A 25,690-nucleotide genomic window follows, 5' to 3' on the forward strand; every position below is an offset into this window, starting at 1 on the left:
TCAGATTTCCCTTTGCACAGCAGACCTGGTGAAGTAAAGGGGCTATTTGCTGTTAGGTCCTAGGCTAATAGCTTTCTGCATTTAACCTCCTATTTGAAAAGAAAGCAAAGAGAGAGTAAATTTATCTGCACATGTGCTGACTCAGAGAGTCGTGGGGGAGAAGAGCTGCAGGTGCTGGGGGCAGCAGCTGAGGGCACATGGGGCTCATCGCCCCAGTGGACTCACTCCTGACAAAAGTAGGCCAGAGGTCAGTCCCAGATGCTTGGAGAGGCCAACAGGGAAGGGCCACGTCATGACACACCCAGGAGTGGGAGGAGAGGCCTCTCTGGGAATCACCTAGCTTATCATTTAACTCTTGGGCCTGTGGAGGAGAAGAGAGAGACAAGAGGATTTTCCAGAATTGCCAAGCAGCCATGTCGGAGGTAACGGGGGCCCATTAGCCCCTGCTCCAAAGGCCAGAAGGTAGGCCCAAACCCCTGAAGAGGTGCTCTCCTGGACACAGCATCAACAATCACTGTCACCTGGTAAAAAAAAGGGCTCAGGATTTTCCCAGTGGCTGAATCCCAGATAAAAGGGACTTCATCCCCAGGCCCCTGAAGCTGGGACATTTAACTGTCTTTACTCCACATCTGCAGGCCACAGCACTGGCCACGGCTTGCACTGACTCAAGTTCTGAAAAACATTAATTTTCCCATATCGAGTTACTCTGCAAACGCTGTGTTCTGTTGTGACCAGTACGTTCCATGTTGCCAGCTTAGGTATGGTTGTTGTCACCCTGATATTCCAAGGCCTTGACATTCAAAGTGTGATCCCACATCAGTGTCATCACCATTGGCCGTGTGCTTGCTAGAAAGAAAATCTCATCCTAGACTTCTAGGATGATTTTAGCAAGCCTCCCTAGGGCACACTAGGTTTTGAGAAGCTCTGTTCTATTACTCCAAATCCCCCCCCATAACCCTATTCTGACCGTAGTTACAGGGCTGAATTCCGGTATTTCCAGTTGCCAGCTAGGGAAACTTGAATAAAGCACTTGATTTCCTCAGCTTTGAAGTCCTCATCTGTAAAATGGTGACACGAATCCTGCTTAATTTAAGATGATTAAATTGAAGAAAAAACTAGAATTTGTTCTACAAATTGTGAATCATGATAGAAATAGTTTAGTCCTATGCCGTGTCCTGATGCAATAATTGGGTTATAAACTCCTGGAAACAGGATGATCTCTCTTTTACCTCTTTTGTTATCTTTCCTAAACATGCAATACCACGTCCGCCCATAATGAGGTTGACTATTTATCATTTATAAAAATCTCCCTTGGAATCCCCTCTAAAAAAAAAAAAAATCTGATTTCAATTCTCTCCAAGCTCAGAGAAATCCTGTCACTTTGACCTAATCCTCTGAGGTTCATCCCTCTAAATAATTGTATTGTCTCTATCTATAAAGCACTTTGTTACTATGGCAACGCATACATAATTGCATGTGTAAGTAATTGAGGGTGGCTGTACAAGTCAGCCTCCTTTCCAGCAGAAATCACAGGCAGCATTCTATCCTCCCAAACGTTACTCCACTATAGGTTTCAACTAAGTCCCTCCAAGTTCCCTAAACGTATCTATACTTTATGATTCACTGCGGAGCGATATGAGGGAACAGCTTGATATAGTGGGAAAACTCTTGGGAGAAGAAATTGGAGGTCTAGATTCCAGTTCAGAGCCTGACACATAATTTGCAATACAGTGGCACTCTTTGTAGAGCCCCAGTCCCTTCTCCTTAAAGGGAGGTGAGGGAGTAATATGCTCTCCTCTGGATAGATCCCTACAATGTCCTGTAATACTCAGACTTGATCTTAAGTGTCACTTAACTGAAATTATTCAGCAAACCTTCCTGGCATTAAACATTAACACAGTTCTTTTTATGTGGCATGGTTTATTTTCATGCCAATAAATGATTAATTATAACTCTCTGTCTGGACCAATAATTTTGCTGAGCTTTTATGATTCACAATTTGTACTGTGTTGTAATGTTACCCCTCGAACCTGACATACTAGCATTTATTGTTTTTTATTGCTTCTCTAAAGGTAGCATTTGAAAGAGGCACCAAGTGACACATGTCTAGAAAGGGTTTAAAAGTGTGACATGGCTGAAGTGAGCATTACTGATCTTGACTGGTGGTGGTGCCAGGACCCAGGGACCAGTGCTTCTGTCCTGAGCAGCAGGGCCAGCAATGAATAACTCAACAGGCTGTTTGGCCAATGCAACTGTTTGCAATGGGACGTCTTGTGTGGTACCTGAGAGCAATTTCAATTCCACTCTGAGTGTGGTCCTGAGTACCGTGCTGACCATCATGCTGGCCTTGGTGATGTTCTCCATGGGATGCAATGTAGAATTCCCGAAATTCCTTGGGCACATAAAGCGGCCATGGGGCATCTTTGTTGGCATCCTCTGTCAGTTTGGAATCATGCCTCTCACGGGATTCGTCCTATCTGTGGCCTTTAACATCCTCCCTGTCCAGGCTGTGGTGGTCCTCATCATGGGCTGCTGCCCAGGGGGGACTGCCTCCAATATCCTGGCCTACTGGGCGGATGGTGACATGGACCTCAGGTAAGAGATCTGCTCCCTCTAACTACTACAGTTGTGCCAGTTCAACTTTTCAGGAATGCCCATCTGATCTGTCGTTGATCTAAATTATGACCAAGGTATTAAACAGGATGGAACAAATCTGGCACAGCTGCCTGGCTGTTGGAATTTGGGGGTTACATTTTGTTATTTTGTGTTTGTGTTTTTCAGTCTGACTCAGTTAACAGGGTGCTACATAATTGGTGCCCATCTCTGAGAAAAAGATTCAAATCTTTATAAAAAAAGAAATCTTTTCCAAGACACAAGCTGCAGCTGAGGAAGTTTATCCCGTTAGTATCAGAAAAAAAAAAAAAAAAACACTTTCTTTGTAATAATGAGGAGCTCTGGGGGCAATCATGAAATCAAACCATTCATCAAAACGTTAGAAACTGTGGTGAGACCATGGTCAGCTCTACCAAATCCAGGCAGTTCTTTGGGCAAACTTTTTCTTGGTATAAAACCTAAGGAAGAATTCATAAAAATTCATAAATTTGCTTTACCTCTACTGGCATTAAAAGAAAAAAGAAAGCCTACAGCAGCTTTTTTAAAAATTATTCTTACCTTACTAGAAAATAAACAGAAAATGGTTTCTCTGCTTCCCACAGAGTAATCTAAATTGCAATGTTTGCCCAATTCATCTTGTGCCAGTCTGAACTAGCACTTGGGGGCAGGGGGAACTAACAGAAATAAGAAGAAGCATTAATGTGATTACACCAGGAATTTTAATGCTGGAAGTTGACTAGGAAATGTCCTCTTCCTCACCTCACAATTCCTCATCGCCTGTGAAAAGTGTGCATTTCTGCAAACCATCCAGGTGTTAATTTAACATGTGTTTATTACCCACTGTACAGTAGGCAATCAGCTCTGTTAATCCCTGGCTAACGAACGAGAGAAAGACAGAGTGAAAAATGTAACCACTGGATTGATCGAGCACCTAGTGAGCAATTAGAAATCTGCTGTCTTGTCTCAACTGGGGCTGATCTCTCCAGAAGCTTTAGAAAAGTCATACAAATGATGTACTTTCACACTGTAATTTTCACGTAAGAAAATGCAGTATCCACCTTGCAATAGACTTATTTCAAGATAAGTTCTATAAAAGAACAAAGGATGCAGTGCGATTTAGTTAATCTGTGAACCACAATATAGCGATAAATTCCTTTTAGACTTCATGTTAGTTTGTCCTGGACACAGGTACACAGAAGTGAGAATTCTACACACCAACGCCTATTAAAGGAAACGAACTAAAAAGCACTGGGCTTTGACCTCTGCTAAGCAGCTCAGACATAATATCTGTGCCTTTTTAACAATACGAAAGAATCTTGCACCTGAACATAATGCCACACATATAGGACTTTCATTAAGATAGCAAAAGCATGTGTGATGCTGGGTGGTTTGGCAGTTGCAATGGATTCTCCTATGTGGGCTAATGTGGTGAGACCTATTCTAAAAGTTTCCAGTCACATCTTGCTGTGGTTTTAAGGAAATCCTAGTTCCCTTGAAACAACCTAATTTAAGAATTCATGTAAATTATTTTAGTAAAAAATAAGAAATAAGAACCATTAAGTAGAATATGAAACTCCCAGCTGATCTGTGTAAATGAATCTGTCAGCAAGTCAGAATAAGCTCTGAAATGACTATGGAGCGAGCACGCTTATCCAGAACCCAAGACCCAATGAAACACTTTATGCCCAAAATCAATTCCACTTAATCTTGTAAACGCTCCTCACTTGGAACCTACTTAACGTTCCTCACTCTAATACTCTGTTGGGCTATTTCCCAACATACAGATGATTAGAAATAAGCAGTGGGGAGGACGCAGGGTGTTAGTAAGGCAAGCCCGCAGCCCGCAGGAGCAAGAGGAAAGACAGAAGTGCGACGAAGAAAGGCAACTGACAAAACACAGCAGTCTCTGCCCCTCTGCTTCCGGGGACAACCAGCCCTAAGAGCACGAGAAGACATCACCGCATTTTAGCACAGTGAATGACGATGTTTATCACAATGGGCCTTAAATTTTGCTGCTATGGAAGATGATGATATTACGTATTATCTACTTTGGGGGGAAAAGTGCTCAAATTTCTTTAAGCAAATTAAGAGACTAAAATTTCAGTTATTGGGTAACAGTTTTCCAAAACTTATTTCTCTGAAATATTTGATAACTAAAGCCTTTTGATAGTTTACTCAGACACAATCCTATCTGACATTTATATTTCCCATTCTACACTCTTGGAATTTTACCTTCTCCATTTCCACTTGAACTCCAGCAATGGCAGGCAAGGCATGAGTCTTTATATGAACAGGTGCTTTCACTCCTGGAGCTAATAACATAATGCCAGCAAAGCATTTCCACCTGGCTTTTACTTTCCTGGATGTTGTTTTTGGGAGAAGAAACCAAAGCCTTTCCCCCACACCCTTTACCTCTTCTGAAGCTGGGAAGCCATTGCATTTTGCAATCTGTAGTGACTTTAAAAAAGTTCCAGACAGTTATCCCTGCTGGGTGAAATATAGCTAGTGATATCTCAGCTCCTTCTCTGACTACCCTCCAGCCTGGAAAGTTGTTTGTGAATCTGATCAGTGCACAGATACTTTCAGCTGTGTTATAGGTGGGCCATGTGCATTATAGGCACGAAAAGTGTGAGAAAGAAAGGAAAGTGATTTTCCAGGTGAATCTGTGGGTGGCCAAGGCCCATGGTTCAGAGGACAGAGAAACCTCCTACCTCCTTTGCGTCTGTTTTTTTCCAAATATCTCTTCCTCTTTAGCAAAGGCCTCAGCCACATCTTGCAAGGACTTCTCATCTTCCTGTCTCTGCTTTCTTCTTTAGAGAATCGTTCTTATGCATTCTTCCCGCAGTCTCCCCCAGCTGCCTTACTTCCTATCTTCCTTTTTGTTATGTTGTAGATCTCTGTATTACACGTTTTCCTGACACATCCTTTGTTTTTTGGCCAAATATCGCTATGTTTTTCAGTGAAGCCCAATATTGAGGGTAGTGAATTCATAATATTTGGGGTTCCCTGATACTTCAGTTACTCAAGATCACTGACTTTCTGGCTTATCAAAAATTCAAAGTAATCCCTTCTATGTCACCCACATAAAAGTCCATCTCCTTTGTACTCTTGGAGAACTAAACCCACACCATTTGATTTTTTCCATTATTCTGCCTCACAGTAACCAAATTTTGTTTCTCTTGTGTAGCATTTTGTTTCATTTTGCTGCACACATGTGATATTTACTAAAGACTAGTATGTACCATGCACTGTGCCACATACTCAAAACACATTGATGTAGTTCATCCTCCAAAGAGTCCTCTGAGGTCAGTACTCTTATTTTCTGCATTTGACAGAAGATAAAATTGAGATGCATAACTTTGGCCAAGGTCATTGTGCATGTCAGAGTCAGAACTGGAATCCAAACCTATTCACCAGCCCTGTCCAGGCTCACAAACCGATGATTGTCTGCCTGTTGTCATTCTCCAGTTTTTAGCCCCACCTATTACACACAGCTTTCGATACCTCGAACTTGGTGTTTCACTGCTAGTATGATGACAATCTCATGCGCTCCTATCACGGGTTCACTGAATTCTCAACATTCGTTAAATTTTTATTTGTCCTTTCTTTTATTTCTGTACACACAAATTCTTCCTGTAAGTTAATAGAGCTAAAGCCAAGAGATTTATTTTCTTACACATCAGTATTTCCTCTGACGCCAATATAAATTCATGATAGTATTTTTATTTTATTTTTGATATTTATTCCTTTTGTAGAACTTCAAATTTTTATGTAAGATAATTTTTCTGGCTATGCTATTCCCCTAGGTTGTCCTCTGAAATTCTTTATCTGTGAGTTAGTGTGAATCTCATTTTGAGAGGTTTGGCTTTGTTCTTGTATTAGTTCAAATACTGTCAGCCTCCGGCCACCTCTGAGCTGACCTCTCACCAGGATTGCCCACTCAATCTAAGCTGTGCCTTCTCCAACTCCTACTTTGTCTCACCTCACAGTTTTTAAGAACCTTCTCTCACCAAACTCAAAACCATGATACAGCCTCAAAAACTGGCTTAGCAATAATTCAGGATTAAAACTTCCCAAAGAAATTAGAAAAACAAGGAAAGAAGCAGATTTTTGTCTAAATATTTTTCTCACAATTAAAAAAAAAAAAAAAAACTCAGCCTTCTCTTCACTATGATCCAGCTAACAAATTCTCCCTCATCCATACTCCCACCACACTCTAGAAAACATATTGTATACACAGGAATAAAGGTGATTTGATTATGGGGACAATTTTAAATACATTCAATACATACATTAAAAAAAGAAGATTAAAGTAAAAAGAACAGTGAGGGAGGGGAAGAAGAAAGAGACAGGGAAAAAATCACCTTCAAACTCCAGTAATTTACATATAAGTAGGACAAACTGCTATTAATAACAAATTACCTTATTTTTCTGATGTAGGACTCTGCCTTAACATCCTATTTTTGTAGCTACATTAATTTAACCTGTGACCAGAATAGATTGAACTTGTTAGTGCTTTAAATACATCTCTAGCATTGGTTATTTTTATACTATTTTAGTTCTACTAAAACAAGTATTGTTATCTAAATTCTTTTTTTTTTTTTTACATTTTTTTTTGTTTTTGTGCGGTTTTTGGCCGGGGCTGGGTTTGAACCCGCCACCTCCGGCATATGGGACCGGCGCCCTACTCCTTGAGCCACAGGCGCCACCCTGTTATTTAAATTCTTTAAATCAATTTTAAGTGAGGTCATTGCTGGTTAAAGAGATAATATCATAGAAGTTACCTCCCTGACAGACTTTGTCCCACCTCTTATTATGCCAAAACTGTGCAAATGTATCTAAATGTATCAAAAAGAAATTCTCAGGGGCTTTCCACTTGGGTTCCTCCACCTCTGCTCCTGGGGGTTCTATTCCCCTCTTTTGCTTATCAATCTTCTTATCAATAAACTCTGTCCTGTCATTTAAAAAACAAAAAGAAAAGAAAAGAAATTTCTCACCTCTAGCTACTTTCCTTACAAGGGTCGGAAAGGCAGCAGGTAGCAGGCAGCATTGTTTTGTTCTTGCTCTGGGGGCAGGTGATACAAATACTCAGCATTTTCCTTCAAGGACGCACATAATACCCTTAAGAAATTGCCACACTGATAGAACCAATGCTACCATTATTGAGGAAAGCGGCTTCAGAAAAAATGCTCTAAATTTTCTGATTCTATTTGTTGGAACACAAAATATACAAACTTATGGCTATATAAATAATTATAATAACTAGCACTTAATGAATGCCTTGCATTGTTCTAAGTATTGGACACCATTTGCTAATTTGATCCTGATTGTCTCTGTGGTAAGGATGATTATGATTTTCATTTTAGACAAGAAAACTAATACACAGAAGTCAAGGAAATTGGCCAAAATCACACACCATGAGGCACCACCTGCTTCCAACCCAGAGTGCGGTGTACAGCCCAGGCCTGAGGACAAGAATGTGCCTCCTTGGTACAAGCATAATTAAGGGGACCAGGAAGACTCTCTGGCCCCAAATCACTCTTCCATCCACTGTCATAGTACAGAATTGCATCATTTGGTATTAATCCCTCCACCTCAAAAGCCAAAATCCACTTACTTAGCCAGACCCACCTACTAAAATACAAATGCTTTCAACCAAAAGGACACCAGATCCTGGTTTATTGCAAGTGGCTTACTCAGTCCGAAGGATCTGAGCCTGCATTGCCTGCCTACACGCTTTCTGGGGTTTGTTAAGTCAGCGAGGTCTTCTTTCCTCAACCCATGAACACTTGTGCAGTAATTCTCCTTCTCCTGCTTTGAGGAAAGACACCAGGCTTCTTCCCCCAGACACACACTCCTTCCCAGGGCCCCAGGAGGCTATCTCATACCAGAAGGTCAAACACCAGAGGCCTCTGTGGTCTTGGCTGGTGGAAGTGTGCCTGCAGTTCTCTGAGTGGATGTTTGAAGGGTAGCACATCCAGGCACCTACACCTTGTTAATAAATAGTTTAAACCACTTGCTTACTTTCTCCAACCCTTGCGAACAGGTGGGGCAGATAGTGTAAGGTCAAGTAGAAAGACACCAAATATGGCACATTTTTCCCAAGGCCAGGTCATGCACAAATGTGGACACATGTATATTTCCATCCCTCATGCTGGATAAGGCTACTGGTTGGGACAAGTTCTTGCACTGAATTAAAAATGAAACACAGGTGGATGTGTCAACTGCCCGTTTCCTTTCAGTGTCAGCATGACCACGTGTTCCACATTGCTCGCCCTGGGAATGATGCCACTGTGTCTCCTCATCTACACCAAAATGTGGGTCGACTCTGGGTCCATCATAATCCCCTATGACAGCATAGGTAAGTCATTCCTCTGAAGGGGGTTTAGCATTATCCTCCAACTCTCTGCTTATCCCCTGCTAGGTTCTCAGACCAGGCTCATAGCCAGCCATGAGAGTGGCGGTTTTTGCCCTATTCAAATTTTGTTATAAAATCACCCCTACATTTAGATTAGCATTGGCAAAATGTAAATTCCCAGACCTTGGCCCCAAGGGAAAATCTCCTTTTTCCTCAGTTCAGATCACCTGGGAGAGCAGCTGCCCCACCATCAGCCTACAGTTAGGAGGTGTAAGCTACTGGTTAACCCAGAGTGGAGCTAGTTCATGGCCATGGGAGTTTGCATCTCAAATTGAAGGGGGTGGAGGGAGAAAAAAATATATATGTGTGTGTGTGTGTGTATGTGTATGGGTGCATACACGTGTGTACCTATATATGTGTGTGTATATATATACATATATATACATTCATGCAGAAATTGTAAAACAGAGCACCTGGTAAGTGATTGTGTCACAATAAGTAACTACCAGATAAAAACATAGTTTGTGACACTCAACTGTGAAGCATATCTCGATTTAAAAGTTAACTCAATGGTACAATCTATATTTCGTGCCCCAAAAGTCAAATTTGCTAGTTTTGATTCTGTCTCCACTTGTTTCAACTCCTAGATATTCACCCCATCCCAAAGGAACTTTTTTTCTGTTTCTAGAAAAACAAACGGTAGTGAGTCATTAAGGTATTGGCGTAACACTGGGCTGAGAGTTCAGAGAAGACAAGATAGTTCTTGGCTTCCCAAAAGTAGGCACTTCCCACTGAAATATCATAATAACAGATGAGGCGTAGGTGATGTAATCTTTCAGTATCAATAAACAGGTACATTACATGCTAAGGGTATTTTATTCCACTCACCTTGGAAATAAATCCCAATGATTGACCTCAAAAAGTTGTGAATTTCCCACTGTGGGATGGGAGGCTGGACTAAAATTTCTTTCATTTCTTAGAAAGATTGTTTCTGAGATTAAATGAGATTGAGGGTATATACAACTGAGGAAGAGAAGATTTTGTGTACACGGGAATGATCTGTATTGCAGACTATTTGCAGATAGTCTTTTCTCTCTTCTCTATCCCTTACTCCTATCATGACCATTAAAGAAAAAATAGAAAAAAAGAAAAATGATTCTCTTCAACATTCCCTATTCAGTATGATTTTTTTTTTCTGTACAAGATTCTTTTACTGACCACTGGGGAGCTCCTTCAAATCACACATAATCTAAAACCAGGTTTTAGAGTGACCCTCCATGATCACCTGCCTATGCCTCATGCTCCTTAACTCTTTGGCTGCTCTCTCAGTGTTCACTGAGCTAAAAAGAGCAATTAGTTTGAATGGTGAACATTCTAGGCCTCTCAAAGAACCTGCCTGCTGAGTTGCTGAGTGAGGAGTTTTGATTCCACATTACTCACTATATAATAAAATGATTTAACCCTTAAAATATTCTCCTCTTGACATTTATTTCCTCCAAGAAAATGCCCCCATAAGAATTTTTAACTAATTCTAACTGTAGTGTGAATGACTTATACTATGCCTTTTAATGTGAATAAATTTTGAAATAAGGGAGAAAATGAGAAATCAATTGAGGGAAAAATATCATTAAAAAAAATAAAGAGTGAAGGGCACAGAAAAGGAAGAAAAGAGAAGAAAAAAATAAAAAAAAATGGAAAAGGGAAAAAATTATTTAAAATAAAGATATTAACTGTGCTTGTTCAGCATAATGTTTGCCCAGGACAATTCTGCAACTTAACAATTTTGTTGTTGGTTTTTCTAACTCTTTAATGTAGTAGAAATCAAATGAGCTGACTGCTCCAAAAGAAGTTATCACCACTTTACAAATGAGGAAAGTAAGGCTCAGGGTAATCATTTGAAATGCCCAAGATTACTGGGGAGCTGTAAATAGCCCACAGGTCTGCTTCCCACTTCTCTGAGGGCAAGCATTGAGCTCAGTACAGCTGCCACACATGCTCAGCACAGGCCAGTGATTCAGCAAACGCTGGCTGAGCCCCCTCCAATGCTGACTGGTGGGGGAGGAGGTGGTTGGCACAACTAAGAAAGATTTGCAGCAAGGTGTCCCCACCCCTGTTTGCCACGTGTGTGAACAGCTCACGCCAAAACTGTAGATTCATTTCAGGATTTAATTCTCACAACAGCACTGTGAGAAAGACCTAAGTCTACCCATTTTACACCTGAAAAAACCAAAGATCACAGGTTTCCAGTAATTATCACAGTTCCCGTGGTCTGTGAATAGAGAAAAGGTTCTGCTCTGAGTCTGGGGCCCAAGTCCTCCACATCCACCCAGTCACCACTCTCTCTCATTCTCATCCCCCCCATCCACCCAGTCACCACTCTCTCTCATTCTCATCCCCCAAACATCCACCCAGTCAACACTCTCTCTCATTCTCATCCCCCAACATCCACCCAGTCAGCACTCTCTCTCATTCTCATCCCCCCCATCCACCCAGTCACCACTCTCTCTCATTCTCATCCCCCCCATCCACCCAGTCACCACTCTCTCTCATTCTCATCCCCCAACATCCACCCAGTCACCACTCTCTCTCATTCTCATCCCCCCAACATCCACCCAGTCAGCACTCTCTCTCATTCTCATCCCCCCCATCCACCCAGTCACCACTCTCTCTCATTCTCATCCCCCCCATCCACCCAGTCACCACTCTCTCTCATTCTCATCGCCCCAACATCCACCGAGTCAGCACTCTCTCTCATTCTCATCCCCCCCATCCACCCAGTCACCACTCTCTCTCATTCTCATCCCCCAACATCCACCCAGTCACCACTCTCTCTCATTCTCATCCCCCCAACATCCACCCAGTCAGCACTCTCTCTCATTCTCATCCCCCCCCATCCACCCAGTCACCACTCTCTCTCATTCTCATCCCCCAACATCCACCCAGTCACCACTCTCTCTCATTCTCATCCCCCCAACATCCACCCAGTCAGCACTCTCTCTCATTCTTATCCCCCCAACATGCACCCAGTCAGCACTCTCTCTCATTCTCATCCCCCAACATCCACCCAGTCACCACTCTCTCTCATTCTCATCCCCCTCACGTCCACCCAGTCACCACTCTCTCTCATTCTCATCCCCCCATATCCACCCAGTCACCACTCTCTCTCATTCTCATCCCCCCACGTCCACCCAGTCACCACTCTCTCTCATTCTCATCCCCCAACATCCACCCAGTCACCACTCTCTCTCATTCTCATCCCCCTCACATCCACCCTGTCACCCCACTCTCTCATTCTCATCCCCCCATATCCACCCAGTCACCACTCTCTCTCATTCTCATCCCCCTCACGTCCACCCTGTCACCACTCTCTCTCATTCTCATCCCCCCCATGTGCACCCAGTCACCACTCTCTCTCATTCTCATCCCCCCAACCTCCACCCAGTCACCACTCTCTCTCATTCTCATCCCCCCAACCTCCACCCTGTCACCACTCTCTCTCATTCTCATCCCCCCATATCCACCCAGTCACCCCACTCTCTCATTCTCATCCCCCTCACGTCCACCCTGTCACCACTCTCTCTCATTCTCATCCCCTCACATCCACCCAATCACCACTCTCTCTCATTCTCATCCCCCCCATGTGCACCCAGTCACCACTCTCTCTCATTCTCATCCCCCTCAAGTCCACCCAGTCACCACTCTCTCTCATTCTCATCCCCCTCACATCCACCCTGTCACCACTCTCTCTCATTCTTATCCCCCTCACGTCCACCCAGTCACCACTCTCTTTCTCATCCCCACAACGTCCACCCAGTCACCACTCTCTCTCAGTCTCATCTCCCCCCACGTCCACCCAGTCACCGCTCTCTCTCATTCTCATCCCATCACGTCTACCCAGTCACCACTCTCTCTCATTCTCATCTCCCCCACGTCCACCCAGTCACCCCTCTCTCTCTCTTATTCTCATCCCCCCACGTCCACCCAGTCACCACTCTCTCTCATTCTCATCCCCATCACGTCTACCCAGTCACCACTCTCTCTCATTCTCATCCCCCCCCACGTCCACCCAGTCACCACTCTCTCTCATTCTCATCCCCATCACGTCTACCCAGTCACCACTCTCTCTCATTCTCATCCCCCCCCACGTCCACCCAGTCACCACTCTCTCTCATTCTCTTCCCCCCATGTCCACCCAGTCATGACTCTCTCTCTCATTCTCATCCCCATCACGTCTACCCAGTCACCACTCTCTCTCATTCTCATCCCCCCCCACGTCCACCCAGTCACCCCTCTCTCTCTCTTATTCTCATCCCCCCACGTCCACCCAGTCACCACTCTCTCTCATTCTCCTCCCCGCCACGTCCACCCAGTCACCACTCTCTCTCATTCTCATCCCCTCCACAACATGCACCCAGTCACCAGTGTCTCCCATTCTCATTTTTCTTTTGACCTTTCTTTCCCAGGATATGACTGTGTAACCCTGATTAAAGACCAAGTTATGGTTTCAGTGTATAATGGTGAGCAGGTGCTTTTCACTCTCACAATGACAGCCATCTCACAGAGCACACATGGGCCTCTGAGCCCTGTGTCCAGCTGACTGGAGCCTGCAGAACGGCAGGAGCAAGAGCCCTGCCCACTGAGCTGCAGAGATCACAGCATGCACCCTCCCAGCGGGAGCTACCTTGGGGCTCCAGAAAGCAAAGAGTGCCTTCTCCCGGCTGCAGCAAGGTCCCTGAAAAACTACCTGGCTTCATCTGGCAGGAGACCAGAAGCAGGCCTACCCTGGATCCCAGCAGCTGCTCCTGCTTCCTATCACCTTTGGGCTGCCCCAAAAGATAAGAACCTTTTAATAAGCAGTCCCAACACATCAAACTGCCGAAAACCTGTGTCCCAAGCACCTAGATTTAAGCTACTACCCTTGTATGAAGATGGTTTTAAGTGCTACAAATTTCACAAAACATAGCAAATCAACTATAGACTCCAAAGACGAAGTCTCTTCCCAAAATAGGTGATGCTAGGAAACCCCCAAAAATTTTTTCTGGGGGATCTTACCAGTGTATCTGTCAACATCTCCTTTCCATATTTTTGTGCTATTATTTCCTCCTATTCCCTCCTACCCATCGGGGGTTCTCCCCCCCCCCATATTCTTGCTACTTCAGTCATTATTTAATTCTGCTGTGTAATTTTTGGACGAAAGTAACTTCTGGACTTTATATTGCCAGGAGGACTAGAAGGCCACAAAGAGATGTTTTCCTCATCATTGTGTTAATGTTAAATTAACATCTGAGCCTTGGCATCTAGACTCTGGTTCTCCGTCCTTGTTCAGTCTACCCCACCACTAAGGATTTCATTGTTCAATTCCACTTTCTCACACTGCTTTAAAAGGATATTTGAAAAAGAAAACCCATGAGAAGTTAGAAATTGTTGGTGTTTTATAAAAACAGTTATTGGACAAGTAAGTGTTAAGCAGTATGAGAAACAAACTCTGTGCCTCCAGAACAGCAGTAAATTAAACATGGCAAAATTGAAGTGACTGTCTTATCTGGCCGGCTGAGTGTGTTGCTGCTAAGAATTATAATTACACAAAAAGTCGCCAAATACATTATCTCTTGGAAAATTTAAAGCATGCTTTTTCAACCTCTTCTCTGTCCTCTCTGCTGTAGATTTGAATAACCAAAGTTCGTTTTAACCGGAACTCAAGAGCCATCAGAATACTTGGAAATCTTGAGCTTATTTTGAACGTGTTCTTTTATTTCTTTTATTTTAAAATATTTTGAAATACTTCTTTTATTTCTACTTGTATGAAGTAACATACAGATATAAAATATCCACCCCAATAACACACATACACTAATGTTGGCAAGGTATTTTTTCCTGGTGGCACAAATACCTAAAAACCAAATAAACCCAGATTCTGGCAAATTGAAACTAAAATATATTGGCAGTATAAAAAAAACACTCTAAAATATTAATCTAGGATTTGGGGAACGGATTTATATTATCAATAGTATCAATTTCTACCAGTAATATTAAATTATTTAATAAAGTGGATAAGAAGTGCGTTTAATTCCATGTTCTGCTTTGCGTATTCAAGAAGGGAGACTGAAATACCACCCGAGTCTCTTACCTAAGCTTACTCTTTTGTCCTCCTCCTCTTTCCTGTGTTATTTTCTAACTGGATTGCTTTTGTGTCACCTTCAGGTATTTCCTTGGTTGCTCTGGTTGTTCCTGTTTCATTTGGAATGTTGGTGAATCACAAATGGCCCCAAAAAGCGAAGATCATACTTAAAGTAAGTGTCGCATGCTGTAAGCCACACAGTTAAATGCTCCACAGTGAGAACTGAAGTCATATGGTTTTTCCATTCACTAAATTGTTCTATTCTCTTTATATGATTACCTCCAAGCAGAGCCTAAAGTTATTAGCCATATAGTTTACTCTTTAAGAACGCTCTCTGTTGTCTACCCACAGATCAAACTTCTCTCTGCCCTCTGAGACTCTCAGTACAAACATCACCACTTGGTTTTACTCTAGTCTGTTCACACAGCACATTGCTGTTATCTCTGCTATGTGAGTTTGTGTTATAAAACATATCTAGAGGCTGTCTTAGAAAAGAGAATGTATCTTTCTTATCTCTGTATCCATATGATATCAATTCAGAGCTTGGTAATTGGTGAATGCTATATTTGTAGTAACCATTCATGCCCCTTCACCAGCTAGCTATATTCTAGCCAGCTGATATGGATACGGATATAGGGGATATAGGTACAGTCTGCTGCTTAAGGGGAAAAAATAGGTCCTTGCTTCTCTGGACAAAATATGTTATAATTTTGTTAAACATGAAAAGGAGAAAATAATAATGGTGACTTACATTTGTATATGTCATTCTTTGATTCTAATGTGTTATACCCATCTTATTATTATAACAATCATGGAAGGTGGTTGAGGCAATATATACCCCCAACTACAAATGAAGAAATTAAGATTGAGAAAGGTTCATAGTTTACCAAGAGAGGCAGAGTGAACGGGAGGAGTTGAATCTGGAAGCCAAGTCTTGCAGGCACTCATTGTACTGGGTTTTCTTCCTCTCTGACAAGGATAATTTGCAAGGATAATTTTGACTAATTGAGCACAGACACTGTATGTGCTGCTGTGTTCTTAAAAATTAAAACATGGGGAATGCACCAGTACTTCCAGAGGGCTGATTGCAGCCTTCAGGGCAAAAGTACATAAGGAGATAACTTTATTATCACTTCCCCAAGGGAAAGGAGACAAATCATCTCTGACAAATGTATCTGGGTGTATCAAACGTGACGGCTGGGTTCACTTGTGCCTTTTCTTCCAGATTGGGTCTATCACAGGTGCAATCCTCATCGTGCTCATAGCTGTGGTTGGAGGGATATTGTACCAGAGTGCCTGGATCATCGCTCCCAATCTATGGATTATAGGGACAATATTTCCTATGGCTGGTTATAGCCTAGGGTTTCTTCTGGCTAGAATAGCTGGTCAGCCCTGGTTCAGGTATGTTCTGGTAAATTAGACTCAGAATTTTTGTCTGTAATAGCCGTTATGCATTTGCTAAAGCTCCTATACCCTAGTACTATGAACTGAGTGGCTTAAACAGAAACTTACTGTCTCACGGTTTTGGAGCTGAGAAGTGAAAATGAAGATTTCACGGGATTGGTTCTTTCTGAGGACTGGGAGGGAGGGGTTTATTGTAAGCCTCTCTCCTTGCCTTCCTTATGTTGTTCTCACTTTCTTCTCTCTATGCACATCTCAGTGCCCAAATGTCCCCTTTTTAGAAGAACACCAGTCACATTGAATTAGGGCCCTCCTTAATGACTTCATCTTAACTAATTTTAGCTGCAATGATCCTATCTCCACTTTAGGTCGCATTCTGACATACTGGGGGTTAGGACTTCAGCACATGCATTTGGAAGGAAAAGGGATATAAAATCTGTAAATAGTAATGACAAGATCAAAGTCTTTCCCCTTTAATCACATGTATCATCCTATTTCTGAACATATCCCTTCTGACTAGACTCATTCATTCATAAAGTATGCAACTCCCCAGAAAGAAAACACTGGCTGCCTCCTTTTTTCCTGGGATTGTTCAGGACTATTCCCTGTACAATGCAGGTCAGCCTCTTCCATTATTATGGATCCGCATTCTCCACCCAGAGTGACTTGAACACAGGCTGCTAGGTTGGCCTTGTGATATAGGAGGGGATAAACGCCTCATCCATTGGCACTGAATGTTTGAATGGGTGTAGCCTGGCACTGGGTTAAAACATTTCCTCTCCTTTCACTCCATCTACATCAACAGGCAGGTGTAGGAGCTGGTGCATGTGTGAGACTGGGAAAGACGGGGAGGGCATTGGATCTTGAGAAGTGTACCAGTCTGAGCTGGGCAAACCAGGTCTGGCCTCCTAACCCTGGCACATACCAACTGGGAGACCTCTGACGAAGCACTCACTCTTTCTCTTGAGTTTTCTTACCTGTAAAATGGGGATAATTTCTACCTTGTAGTTTTTTTTTATCAGGATTTAAACAGAAAAAAAAATAAATTTAACAATAAAATGCTCTATTTTGAGTATTTTCAGAGCCCCTGCTCTGTGTGCTGTGCTGTCACCAAGGACATAACTGAAAAGTGTAAAATCAATTCTCTTGTCACTTCCAGAACACTGTAACAAATGAGCCTGCTTCTCACATATGTGCAGATTAAATCTATTTGTTCAGTTATGTACAATAAGTTACATGATCACATAATATACATTAATAAGTAATATATTTAACCAATATAGAATTATATACACCATAAAACACATTAAAAGCAGACAAAATACATACATACATGTATGTGTGTGCGTGTGTGTATATGCTCACTCTCACTGTGTCTGTTTTTAATGTTATACCATAACAAAACAACAACTCAAACACACGTTCTCCTAACATGCCTTTCAGGTGCCGAACAGTTGCTTTTGAAACAGGGATGCAGAACTCCCAGCTGTGCTCCACCATCGTCCAGCTGTCTTTCTCTCAGGAGGACCTTAATCTTGTGTTCACCTTCCCGCTCATCTATAGCATTTTCCAGCTCATCTTCGCAGGAATATTCTTAGGACGTAAGGAATAATGCTAATCACATTTCTTTATGATGTTCTTCTTTGAGAAATCCTAGAGTTGCTAAAAAAGCTTTTCTTTTCTTTTTTTTTTTAAGTTTCCATTCCTGGCAGTGAATTGTGCAAATAAATGGGGGGCGGGGGGGAGAGCCACTCATCATATTATCATGACTTCCCAATTGCTGATGAAAAGACTGTAATTTTAGCAAAAGTTCTAGTGCAGATTATTTTTAAGTGAAAAGTAATGGAGGGCGATTCTCCCTGTTAACTCTTTTCCTCAGTAATTAGGGAGGCATCTTAACCTGTTAGGGACATTTTATTATGTGCCTTCCTACAATGTTTCCAGGAGCTCAGAATTTGGTGACTTTTTTTCTAAACATGTCTTGATATGTTTTGTAAATTTAGGCTATTTCTCAGAAAATTGATATATAAAGGATTGGTGTATGTCAGGCTGAGGTATGGGCAGGTATGTGTGTGTATGTAGGTGGTATGTGTGGGCCTGTATGTGCGTACGTATATATTCTAAACAGCCATATAATTGAGGCCGTTGAAACAAAGATGTTCTTTATTTAAAGCACCTGGTATAGCTTCATGACTCTCACTTCTATCCCCCTGTAGCCTGAAGCTCCTGCCCTCTTCCCATCAGGCCCTGCTCCCCACTGGCCTTTCACCGCCTGGAAACTTTTCCCCACATTTTGCTTTACAAGGATTGATGATGTTTAACTATTTTTTAATTGTATTTTTCTAATGAAGAAGTTACTTTTCAAAGCTTCACAGCATTTTACTGGAGACTATAAAGCGAAGGTACAGAACAAAAATAATCTGAACGTTAAATGAAGTGATGCCTGGAGACACGGTTTTGTTCTGTTTTGTTTTGTTTTCCTTTTCTACTTTGCTCCATTAAGTATTCCACTTGCCTGTGGGTTCTGATACCTCTGCTCTACTGTCCTCAATGTCATTCTCAAAGCCACTGTTCTGTTATTCTAGAACACAAGGATCCACTAAAACCCTACCACTCTGGATCCACTGAAAACATTCCATCAATTTATCACAGGTTCATGAGACGTGGGTCCACGACCCTAATAACCTTGTCTTCTTGTATAATAACTGTGTTTGATGATAGAGGTTGAGCCAATTTGGCACAGTGATATTTTTCCCAATAATTACTTTGTGATGTCTCCTAGGCAAGCCAGAGAAATTAGCTGCTTTATTAGAAAAACAGAATTTAAAAATAATAATTAAACATCATTAAGTAAAGGCCTTAGTTGAGCAACTAACCCAAAAGAGATTGCAAGAGGGACTTTACCTAACAATTGCAATCAGTGTAACCTGGCTTATTGTACCCTCAATGAATCCCCAACAATTAAAAAAAAAAAAAAAAGAAAAAGAAAAATAATATATATATAAAATCAAGTTGATGGAATAAGGAAAAGGAAGAACTGGAACGGGGGGCTGTGTTTTCACCGAGTTTCATCAGTAAGTATGAAAACAAGGAAGGAATCTTTATTAAGTGTATACAGTGCTTGGAAAGACACTTTAGTGATAGAATTAAAAGTCTAAATAGTTTGGGGAACAAAGAAGAAGGGGAAGGGAAGTAAAGAGGAAGAAAGAAGAGAAGGAAGAAAAGGAGGAGGGAGGAAGGGGTTAGAAAAGATGTTTTGTCAAATAAAATAATTGGCCTAAGTGCAAGTTGAGGGAAGCTCTGCTCAAAACAGTTTATAATAAGTGCTAGATCTTCAAATTGACCACAAGCTCAATTAAATTCAATAATATGGTTCAGTAGCTTTGAAAATAATATATTACCAGAAGTGCAGGGCCCAAACTAAAGGAGATATTGATCTTGGCTTAATAAGACCTTTGAAGCAAGTCATTGTCTCCCTCAGCTGTGCATAGTAATGCCCATTAACATTCACTGAGCATTTATTGTTCTTCACGGACCCTTCTAGGCACTAACGTTTGTCTCATATCTCATTTAATGTTCATAATTGCTCTGTGTGATAGATAATATTATTATAGCATTTTTATATATTGAATTGGAATTTGAGAGGTCCAATCAATAATGTCTCTGTCCTCCTGTTAATTTTATAACCAATTGATAGGCAAAAAAAGAACCATATATTTAGATAACAAAATAGTGCTTTTTATTATGGATAAAGCTTAATTGGAAAATATGACTTGAATCTGGGACCAAAGGGCTGTGGATACCACCCCTCTATCCACTGCCTCACGCGGATGCAGATGTACACTCAGGCACACACACCGTAAAGACCTGAACTGCAGGTCTTCCCTGGCAGGGCAGAGCCTGTCCTGGGGAGCTGATCTCAAAACTAAGCTGAGAAAACAGTGCTACCAGACAGCAGCAGCTCCACAGAAGAGAGGAAAGCTGACAGCCATCAGACAGCCAGCATGAGGGAAGGCGGGAGAGAAGGGGAGTATTGTTCTAGTTCAAGCCCCTCTACAGAGGACCATCCGGCCAAGGTCCTGGACACAGTACTGCAGCATGTGCTGTGTTTATTGAGGACCACATGTGATCAGGGACAGGGTGGTACAGAAAAGGGATTCTCATCATCATTATCACCGAGTACCACATGCAGGGCTAAATGTCACAAGACATCTTCCGTCTGCTGTGGGCAATGTCCCCTACAGTTGTAGGCTTTGTCTTCTCAAAGTGCCGTTCATCCCCTCGTGCTGGAGTGGTCGCAGGACTCAGAAGGGCAATTGCTTTCCCCACGTGGTCTCTAGTCTGCAGAAAATGTGAGCTGCTGTATGAGTCACAGAGTATGATCACCATCCGAAGTTGTTTCGCAGCTTATTGCTACGAAATTTACTTAACCTCCTGTGTCTTGTTTTCTAGTTTATTGTATATACAAGAAATGTTCTGGGAAAAAGAATATAGACTTTCTAGAGAGCTAAGACAATGAAACAGAGTCGGAGCCAACGGTTTAGAAGCTGAATGCAGGATTTCAACCAGATGAAAAGCGGGCAGCAGATGGATAAACAGAAGAGGTCTGCAGGACATTCTTAAACTACAGCTACATTTAATTCTTCTGTTTTCAGGATATTTGGTGGGAAAAAGTTAAAGTGAAAATTTAAATTTCAATTGAATTTAACTGTTGGTTTTGATACCAAGTGACCTGTGGTCCAATCCTCTGGGGTGACAAATATTGTCATATATACATAACAATGTATGTATTTTATGTGTACACACACACTTACATATACTGTCATTGAGATATTCCCTCAAAAGATCTTCAGACTAAACCTGATATGGGTAACACTGAAAACAAGCCTCTCATAAGACTAAAACTTAATTTTTAGGCAAAAAAATTCACAACCCAGAGATGAGGACCTGAATTTTGTAGGTTAAAGTAGATGTAATAAATTATTATCATAGTCATCAAGATTTTCTTCAGTATTATGATTGTGAAAAGATTAAATATCTTCTACCAACAATTCTATCATTATTTTGAAAACTTTGCAACCTATTTATTTATACAACTTTGTAATACAACATAAGCAAATATCTGACTTCCTGCGCTTTTTTGTTGCTTGGGTTAATAGGAGGGCACATACAATTAGGTTACATCATTTGCAAGGTAAAATCCAAAGCCTGAGTTGCAGTCCTTTAACCAAATTGGAACTAGGTTCTTAACTCGTCAGGAATATGGTACATTGGTTGGTTTACCTTAAGGGATCCAGTGATGCCCATTTCATCTTTCCGGAAAAAAAGAGGGATTTTTTTTTCAAATGGTTTGAATTTGGCAAAGCTCTTGGAGCCCTGAAGAGGCACCTCCTGGAAGTTCGTGCATGGGAGACGTGTCCACCTTGGCTAATGGGCCGTTCAGCTTCTACTCAGCAAGCACAGCAGGTGTCAGGAGCCGGGAGGTGGCAGGAGGTGCAAAGACAGTCGAAGGACCAAGAGAAACACCGTGACGCAAGCGGATGAATTAATTCTATGGGAGATAACAAGAAATACAAAAAAAAGCATAAACAACAGAAAGCCCGTGGAAATGTTCAACTAGAGTCAATTAGATGTGTGTGGTAAGTAGCTGGAAGAAGGGTCAGGTACAGAAGGACCCAAGAAGGGAACATGACACTTTACTTGAAAGAGCAGACATGTCCCAGGGCCCAGCAGTAGGAAGGGCTCTGCCAGGCAGGGGAGGGCGTCTCCAGAGGAAACAAAGAAAGACTTGATCAGTCCTTTGCTGGGGGTTGATGGCTGCCGGGGAAACAACCGCCAAGTCCTGGGCTCGCAGTGATGACGTCTAATTTAATTCCCTTCCTCGTGTTGCAGCGCCTCGCCCACACATTCCCAGTGCGGTCCTTAGAGGGTTTAGTTTTGTTTCAGATTTGGATATTCTCACTGCCTCATAGGATGCTTTTCAAATCTTCTGGCTCCAAAAGCTTTTTGCATTTGAATGTTGTAATTTCAGATCTTGCTGGTGCAGCTAAACTTTACAAGGACAGGACCTCATCTTAGTTCTTCCCATGGAGAGGTGAGGGATTCTGCTTTCAAAAGTTATACCATGCGTCTTTTTCTGTAAGGTGCACACTTAAGATGGAAGAAAACCTCCATATTTTTATATTAGACAAATGGACAAAAATGGACCAGAGAATTTTAAGGGATAGTAGGAGAAAAGGCCTAGAATTGCTTCTTAGTGTCAAAGAATACAGTTTCACTGGTGGAAAAGAAGACTTTTTGTGTAGGGGTTAAGTATTGGCTACACTTTCTCATAAAACAAAAACCAGGCAGGGGCACTGAAGCCACCCTGTGAATTCATATCCTAATTTCAGCACACCCAAAGTCAGGGGCCCAGATGTCAGCCACTGCAGTAAGCAGAGTTTTCCTTCCTGTTGATCAAGATATATGAGTGAGACAGAACTTGGCCTTCTTATGTGATGTGGTGTCTTGTGAGTTGTCTTTTTTTCCCTAATGTGCTTGAGGAAAGAAAAATAGCTGAGCTTTCTAAATGACAGCTCTCTATTTTTAAATGAGTTTGAAAAGTCAATTAAATTATGTATTTTTTTGCCTCTGTATCATATTAAATGAATATTTTATTTTAAAGCCTTGAATAAATGAAAATAATTTTTGTACTGTATAGTCTAATTGAGTCTTTGTGACTGCTGTCAAGATTTTCTCACTATTCAATTCTAAAGATATAAATAAGGTAGAATTTCTCAGCTGTTAAATTGTTCTTCGAAAAGTGCCTGAAAGAAACTCTTAATTAAATACTCTAATAATTAAGTCTCCCACTGATACTGATTGAGATTTTCCCCCAGAAAATCATACAGGGGAACATTAATCAAAGACTCTTAAAAACGGTGTGACAATGATACTTGATTTAAAATAAGAATAAGTGTATTTCATGTACTTATAAATAAAGCCACCACCTTTTATGAACTGGTGGTACATACATAGACATACAGACAGAGAGAGGAATACCTATCACAGAGCTCATGCATTAAAATCGCTCATCAAGAGACTTGAAGAAATTCGGGTCAACCTCAATTGACTCCTCAAAGGCATCATTCTCCTTTTAATCTAGGAAACTCCCACTCTCTTCCAGCAGGAAACAAATTGTCTCCCTTGGAATATTTGATGTCCCATTGCTTCTCAACCCTTCACCTTTTTCTAAACCACCTAAGTTTAGAAGAAGAGTCTTCCAAGTGTGCTATGGGAGTTCATGAAATTGTCCCACAGATGGGAAGCACTTTCCCTTTCCTCAAACTCACGAAACACCCCTGTCTGCAGCACTCGGTGCTTGAGTCGTCCTGGGGTCTTCTTTCCCACCTTCTTTCATGGCCCAGGTTCTCCCCTTGAAAAAACAAAGCCTTATTCTCAGGCCTCATCTTACTATGGTGCCTTGGCCCAGGGCAGAAAACATTGTTAACACCAAACAATTCGAAATATTAATACCTGGCTGGGCATGGTGGCTCAGGCCTGTAATCCCAGTACTCTGAGAGGCTGAAGCAGGTAGACTGCTTGAGCTCAGGAGTTTTAGACCAGCCTGAGCAAGTGCTAGACCCTGTTTCTAATAAAAATAGAAAAACTAGCTAGGCATGGTGGCACACACCTATAGCGCCAGCCACTCAAGAGGCTAAAGCAGGGTGGCACCTGTGGTTCAAAGGAGTAGGGCGCCGGCCCCATATGCTGGAGGTGGCGGGTTCAAACCCAGCCCAGGCCAAAAACTGTAAAAATAAAAAAAATTAAAAAAAAAAAAGAGGCTAAAGCAAGAGGAACCCTTGAGCCAGGACTATGAGGTTGCTGAGAGCTACCATAACACCGTGGCACTCTACCCTGGGAAAGAGAGTGAGACTCTGTCTCAAAAAAAAAAAAAAAAAAAATTCATATCTGAGAAAAGCTTCTTCTCTTTCCCAGTTGTACACATATTTATTTAAGGATTCAGAAATGAAGTGTTTTAACCTGTGTTGGAATATTTTGAATATAGAAACACTATGAAGTGGGTTGAGAGTAAGGATACTTTCGTTAACTTACCACGACCTCCATTCCCAACTATCTACCCCCCAAAAAGCATTGCCTTTGAGGGTAATCCTGTGAGCATAAACAAAAGGAGCACAGGTTGGAAACACTGAAAGAGAGCACATGTGGCTTTTTTTTCCTCTTCAAGAGATACTAAACTGTGACAAATGTCTGAGCCTCATCCAGCTATCCAAAATAGGAATTCCAGTGTGAAATGGCCAGCACAGGGGCCCACATTAACATGTTTGTTAGAATTGAAAATGAGGTCATATTTTTTTTTTTTTGACATAAAGTGGAATTTGGTTGATTGGTCTGACAAAGGCCCTTGCTTTCCCAGCTGGGAAATAAGAAGGGTGTTTTCATAGATTACGTGAGCTTACTCTGAAGTTCAAAGGCTTAGAAAACATGTTTAAAAAATATGATAATCTAGAAAGCATATGATAAACTAGCTGATTTGAAAGAACTCTTAAAACTCAATAAGCCAAGCAATCTAATTAAAACATGAGCAGAAGAATTTAAAAAGACACTTCAGCAAAAAAAGGTCAGTTAAAACAAATAAGTATGCAGCAATGGCAAATAAGTACAGGAAAAGTTGCTCAACACCATATAATGGTTAGATGAATGCAGATTAAAGCTACAAGCGGGTGCCACTGTATGTCCAAGAAAGAGGTAAAAGGAGAAAATACTGCTGCTCACCAGTGTTGACAAGAATGTCAACAGCAACTCTCAGAGACAGCTGGTGGAACTTGCAAAAACACTTGGCAGCTTCTTTGCAACTGAAGTTAAACACACACTAACTGTATTACCCAGCAATCTCTCTCCCAGGGATTTACCCAGTGTTACGAGAAGTAAAACAATAATAATGTAACTGCTGCCCAGAGACCAGGAGTCAGGGAGGGAATTGCTGCTGAAAGGCATGAAGGAACAGTGAAGAACGCTGGAAATGTTCTGTATGTAAAGACTTTGGCAGAGGTTACCCATCTTTATACACTGGCCAACATTCACAGAGCTGTACATTTAAAGTTGAGTCTTATTCTACGTAAATTTTACTGTAATTACAAATTTTATTGGCCAAGATGTAGCAGAAATTTCCTTCAATATTTTTGTCTTCTCAACCCTTT

The 25,690-nt window shown here is 41.6% G+C and overlaps 1 protein-coding gene across 1 annotated transcript; it reads left to right on the plus strand.

The window, feature by feature from the left end:
• The first annotated feature begins 363 nt into the window (after window positions 1-363).
• Window positions 364-23,195, plus strand: SLC10A2 (solute carrier family 10 member 2). The gene is made up of 7 exons (XM_053563866.1): window positions 364-462; window positions 2,073-2,595; window positions 8,856-8,974; window positions 15,173-15,261; window positions 16,315-16,490; window positions 17,934-18,091; window positions 20,943-23,195. Exons 2-7 carry the CDS (start codon window positions 2,219-2,221, stop codon window positions 20,999-21,001), a joined length of 978 nt encoding a protein of 325 aa, XP_053419841.1. The 5' UTR covers window positions 364-462; window positions 2,073-2,218; the 3' UTR covers window positions 21,002-23,195.
• Window positions 23,196-25,690: the final 2,495 nt, after the last annotated feature.

This window comes from Nycticebus coucang, chromosome 15, assembly GCF_027406575.1.
Source record: "Nycticebus coucang isolate mNycCou1 chromosome 15, mNycCou1.pri, whole genome shotgun sequence".
Classification (NCBI taxonomy): domain Eukaryota; kingdom Metazoa; phylum Chordata; class Mammalia; order Primates; family Lorisidae; genus Nycticebus; species Nycticebus coucang.

What these genes read in the sequence shown, in the direction of transcription:
- SLC10A2 (XM_053563866.1), top strand. Translation starts at nt 2,219, where the DNA reads ATGAATAACTCAACAGGCTGTTTGGCCAATGCAACTGTTTGCAATGGG. An exon ending in AATCCCCTATGACAGCATAG is followed by an intron (nt 8,975 to 15,172) that starts GTAAGTCATTCC and finishes TGTCACCTTCAG; the next exon opens with GTATTTCCTTGGTTGCTCTG. An exon ending in AAGCGAAGATCATACTTAAA is followed by an intron (nt 15,262 to 16,314) that starts GTAAGTGTCGCA and finishes CTTTTCTTCCAG; the next exon opens with ATTGGGTCTATCACAGGTGC.